This window comes from Mus caroli, chromosome 2 (genome assembly GCF_900094665.2).
Source record: "Mus caroli chromosome 2, CAROLI_EIJ_v1.1, whole genome shotgun sequence".
Lineage (NCBI taxonomy): Eukaryota > Metazoa > Chordata > Mammalia > Rodentia > Muridae > Mus > Mus caroli.
In genome coordinates, this window is record NC_034571.1 from 34,936,098 (window position 1) to 34,942,097 (window position 6,000).

At 36.0% G+C, this 6,000-nt stretch overlaps 1 protein-coding gene across 2 annotated transcripts in view; it reads right to left on the bottom strand.

Annotated features, from left to right (window-relative positions):
* Window positions 1–4,690: 4,690 nt before the first annotated feature.
* Scai (suppressor of cancer cell invasion) overlaps window positions 4,691–6,000 on the bottom strand; it is a 110,915-nt gene continuing 109,605 nt past the window's right edge. For both annotated transcript variants that reach the window (XM_021149060.2, XM_021149052.2), the window contains one exon: window positions 4,691–4,848. In XM_021149060.2, the coding sequence (XP_021004719.1) occupies window positions 4,702–4,848 (147 nt within the window). In that variant the 3' untranslated portion in view covers window positions 4,691–4,701. The remainder of the gene's footprint in view (window positions 4,849–6,000) is intronic.

A 6,000-nucleotide genomic window follows, 5' to 3' on the forward strand; every position in this document is an offset into this window, starting at 1 on the left:
AAAGTTTACTTAGCCAGACAGCTGCTGTAGACACACACACATCAACAACCCAGTTCCCCTCTATCCAGTCCACTGAGGTTTGGCCTTTTTTTGCTAATGTCCCTTCTGCCTCACAGAGACACTTATAGAATGAGCAGACTGATGAAAAAAACTCAGAAATTAAAATTTAGCATCAGATATTATAATGATAAACATGGCTATTTCAACTTAAAAGACATTTCCTATTTTCAAGTGAGAGCAAAATAATTTTTTTCAATAGCCCTCAAAGTCCTACTCAGTACTAACACTCAAATATGGGCTAAGAAAAATAAAGAACTAATAGATTAAGACACTGCTGGTGTCTCAGATTCACAATCATAGTTTTTCAGGTTTCTAGCAAATATATCAATTTAAATGGAAGTTTGTAGATGACTTTAAAGCTGAGAATATGCAGCCTACTCTTAGTATCTTCATATCTTAATTTCAACTCCAAAGGAGCCCATTTTATCTCAGCACAAGCCCCTTAAAATTGAGGCTTGTGAAGGATATCCAGCCACAACCTAATTATAGTAGCATGAACAATGCCACTCTGATGTCCTCACAGAACTAAAATAAATCAGCCCACAATGGGTATAGGTATATAATATGCACACACTGCATCACTGCATACCAAGATATTTAAAAATATGTACACATATATACAAAAAGTTTACAGAGATTTCATATAGCATCACAAAAATATACACATGCCATTAAAATAAGAATTTCAAATAAATAAGTTCTAAAAAGAGCCTTCAACCTAAACACTCCTTAACTTCTCCAAATAAACATGAGAACAGAAAATACTCCCAAATCTCCAGGAGACTCAAGGCATTCAAATTCATATTCATAGTAAGCCTTCCACTCACACCGAGTGGACGGATGATTCTGGCAGTGGCCAAGTATGCAGACATTGGCACCTTAATGCATCTCCAGCCCAGAACATTCTCTAGTTATTGAGGTGATTCTAAGTCTCCACGGATAACTGAGACTTTTCAACTAGGTTGAAACCCCACCTCAGCCATAGGCAGAGACTGAACTTGGAGAAGAATGCTTCAGAAGATCTGTGTCTGATTCAGATTCTGAGCTGGACTTCTTCCTTGACACTAATGAAATTCAGTATCATTAGCTATTTAAGGGAATTCTATTACATGATGGAGGACAAAAAACAAAACCAAACTCTAAACTCAGACCTTGGGTCAGGAAAACCTCAAATAAGAACAAATTACACTTCAGTTCCCAAACTGTGAAACATTTTAACTTTGTTAAAAAGTATAAAGGGCACAATAAATTCTGTGCTTTGAAAGTTTTTGAGAGCACCGCTTCCTAGGAGGGATATACTTACATACAAAGAATATATACTGCCTAAAATCAAAGAAAAAAATCTGATTTTATAATTAATAAAAATGCTAGTGGTGGCTGATTCACTGGCATGAATATTCATTATACTGGGATTTAACCACAGAGCCTTGCAGATGCTAGGCAAGCACTCTATGATTGAGCCTTATCTTGACTGGTTTGAATTTCCAAAACAGAACAAAATCCTAATTTTTTTTGTTAAGATTATACAGCTCTAAGAATTTCCCTCCTGTTTATTACAGAAAGAACTTTAAGCAACTGGGCTGAGATGAGCTCGTGTTTGTTATGTCTACCACCAAATAACCAGTAGCTTCTGACATCTCAGCTTGCTTTCTATAAGACAGGGAAGGTTTAGTATCAGAAATACATGGATACAGAAAGAAAATCCTGTTGTGCTTCACTTTGCTTTGTGCATAACCAGTCTCTTACAGTCTGATTCTTCCTAGTTTGTTTATAGTGATTCTTAAGACACCAGAAACTTTATCAGAATCTACAGAAAAATTTGTGCAATTTGAGTACAAAAATGTTGCTCCCTTGGCTTTGCTTTTTTTAGTTTTACTATTTAAGTTTTTAAAAATTCTAAGAGTAAATGGAGCTTAAAATAGGCAAATCTATTTTTTTGCAAAAGGGTCTCATACTGTAGTGCAGGCTGATCTAGAGCTTACTCTATATAGCTAAGGATAGCCTTGAACTCCCGATGCTCTTGCTATACCTCTACGTACCAGGAATGGAAACCAGGGATATATGCATGCTAGGCAAGGTTCTAATACTAAGCCCGATCTTAATCCTCAAGGCAAAGATTTTTAAGTCTCCTCTGCTTACATTTCAATGCCATTAAAAAAATAATGTGGTATGTGTGACGTATGTTTGTTTTTATTTTTTAAGGCATAGATTTTTTTTTTTTAAAAGTTTCAAATTCCCTACTCCAGTTTTGCTTTCAAAAGATTTCAGATCTCTTAACAATTGTTTTTGAGGTGGACTTTTGCTATATAATCTAGGTTAGCTCTGACCTTGCAACCTTCCTGCCTTAGCCTCTTATGCACTGGGATTAAAGGCATGCACCACCATACCTAGCTCAAAATTGGTTCTATTGTTTTCTTTCTTAAAAATAAGTTTTTTTCCCCTAGTGATGAAGACCAAACACAGGATTTCTGAATACTAGCTAAATGCTCTACCAAGAAGCTACAACCTCAGTTTTGGTCCATTTTATATCTTTATCCACTAGTTAGGAACTGCATTTCTATTAGTTTAAGAACCCATGTTATAATCTAGTTTTACACTGGCATCTGCAACATACATTTTTTCTGACCATGGAAGGTCTAATTTCTCCAGAAAAATCACTTTAAGCAAGTCTCAAAACAGCAAAGTATGACCTAGGATTTTTTGGTTTGTTTTGAACCACCTTAGTAAACACGATATAGAAAGATGTTATAGTGCTAAAACCACACAGATCAACTTTTTTGGAAGCAATGGGGAGGAAATCAACACTTTTGGAATAAATGTTCCAAACTGTAGAATCACAAACAGGAATAGGATCTTAAGTGAGTTGCTCTATTTTATATGGAAGAGTGCTAAAACACAGATTATTTGTCTGTCAAAGGATATCATGCTCATTACTAGAAAAGCCAGGATTAGAACTCAGACCTCTTGCTTTAGAAACAAGTGGTCCTTAGGCTTAGCAAAAAAGAATAAAACACTGGTCAAGGCCACTTTAGATGTCAGGGAACAGGAAAGTATGCATTGTTGGTCAGTACTTAAGGGAACTGGAACAGAGGCCAGACATCTAATGAACATTTACTGCTACATTCCAGGAGGAAAGTTTAAAAAAGGAAAGTCATGATTTGCAAACAAATGGAAGTAGGCCTTTTAAAAAGGAAAAACCTTTATCTGGAAGGGCTCTTTCCAGATTAACCTTTTTCTAAGCTTTTAAAAATACTGTCTGAAAGAACATACAAACAATTTTAAAAGCAAATGAAACTTCCTAAGTCCCTGACCCAACCATAACCTGGACTTCACAAAGTAAGTGCACTGGAGCAGATATGGCCACAACTTACACCCACGTGATGCTCTAGTCTCTAGTTAAAATACCATATCAAAAATTTCCTTAGGGACACAGGAAAGAGGTACTGAAAACAACCACCTCATTTCTCTAGGAACTGTCAGGGATAGACACAGGCAAAAGACCCTACAATTCACAGATTTCTGAATTTAAATGTCATGCAGCCAAGAGAGGCCAGGAAGGAAAAACCTTCACAGCTAGGACCTTTGAGATTATCAAGGAGATGGAGGGGAAGGACATACAAAAACGTTTATATTACATACTGAGTCCTATTTAAAATAATAAGACTTGTGCATGAATATAAAATAACAAAACACAGGGAGTTTTAGTATCTTCCAAATTGTTAAAGCAAAATTAACTCACGATTTACTTTCTTAACACCCAGTTATCCTCAACTCACATGGAGTCTCTAACATCCATGCCTTGGAAACTTGAATATGAAAAAAGATTAGAAATTGTGCAGTGGATATACCAAGGAATCAATTATAACACTGTTTAAAACCAACCAACGAAGAATCTGTGTAGATATCCTACTATGAAACCAATGACTTGATTTTTGGCTGAGATACTTAAAAGTATTTTCCTTTGCATTTTTAGCATTCAAAGACCACAGAGAAAAGTAAATATGCAAACAAATCATAATAGTACTCATTCTAAATATCTGTCATCTTAAAGTTCCAATTTAAAATTTAATTTCCAGATGCAAACAATTCTAAATAGGTTCTAAAAATTTAACATCATTTAATGAAATTCAGAGATCTCAAGACATCAGTTTGTACATCAGAGAGTAACTTATTGTCCTACCGATTAGTGTGAAGTGAAAAGCAACTCCACAGAAGGGCTCTGCTCTTGACTTTCAGTGGTTCACGTGGCCAGTTTCACCTCTACAAACAATTAGGTATTTCCCAAATCCAGACACTTACAGGTCCAAGTTTAACTTATGGATTGTCCTCATTATGGAAAAATAAACAATTATGTTCTTCTTAAGGTGGCAACAGTAACTATTTGAATGTGGGGGTAGATGTTGGAGGTAAGTATCTAATGCCAAAACCAAAAAAATAAAAATTTCAAGATTGAGACTTTAAAAGACTTGAAAGATTATATTTTAAAAGTTACCCTAAAAGTTTGAACTTTTTTCAGTTTGCTTTTAAAATGGTGTTTCCTAAATCCAAAAATAAAAACCAAGTAACACACTATGTCATTACATTAAAAAACTGCACCATTTAAAATCTGTGGAAAATGAAAAACTGTTAAACAAGAGGGTTTTAATAGTCATCCATAGAATTCTCAAAGAAGATGTTTCGAACATCCAGAATCGAGGCCAATTCCAAAATGTGCTTCTGAAGGTGAGGATTCTCCACGGTTTCATCCCTTGGCAGTTGTGGATAGGATTCTGGGTAATTTCGAGTTTCCTGGTAAATAAGGAAAGTCAGGTTCACAGAGTGCTGGGAGGAAATTACTTGGCTTAACAGTATTAAACGTTAAGTTAAATGTTTATTTTCTTCTCTTACCAGTTATTATTACTAGTATTTTTGTTTATTTTGTGACTTTTAGACAGGATCTTGTTATTCCTCAAACACGTGGTAATGTTCTTTTGTTAGCCTTCTGGAGATCACATTTGGCTACTGTACTGAATTACTAACAAGTGACAATTTTAACCTCTTAATATAGCTTCATGTGGGCTAGCTTAATATATTAGCATACTGAATTATTTCACAAATATCTGCTAACCTTTATGACTGTTAGGCTCTATATTCTATACCATCAAAATTGATACAAATTCTCAGAAAGATCCACTATGGGACTAAACAAGCCCCGCCACCCAAAACTCATTGCATGTATGAAAAAAGCTGTAGTAGAAATCAAAATGTGTAAAAAGACAAAATCTAAAATAAAAACTTCCAGAAGAGAAAAGAGAAAAAAACCTTTGTAAACTTAGAACAGAAAAGATTTCTTAGGTACCTGAAGAAAACAAACCAAACACAAAAGAAAGCCTAATTAGTTGAATTTCCTCAGCATTTAAAAGCCTAGTCTTCAAAAACTTACTGTTAAATGGAAAGATATTCCCCACCACTCCTGATGAGTGAGATGCAGACTGAACCCACCCACCGCGACGGCACCCAGTGCAGCCTGTACACAGCACCTTTCATACCTTGCCAAGGGAGGGTTTAATGACTTGTTTTGAAAACTAGTCTGGTCGTTTCTAGAAATGGAACACACTACAACTTTCTGCCAATAAAACTCAAAAAGTGGGAAGGGGCAAGTGGTCCTGATGGACAGTACAGTAAGAAGACACATTCTACAAAGTGAACTCACACTGGATGTCAAACAACCACGAAAGAAAAGCAAACTAGTCACAGGAGACACTGGGTCATGCCAGTGGAGAGGACAAGTGTCGTAGTCAGGGTGTCTATTCCTGCACAGACATCATGACCAAGAAGCAAGATGGGGAGGAAAGGGTTTATTCAGCTTACACTTCCATACTGCTGTTTATCACCAAGGAAGTCAGGACTGGAACTCAAGCAGGTCAGAAAGCAGGAGCTGATGCAGAGGCCATGGAGGGA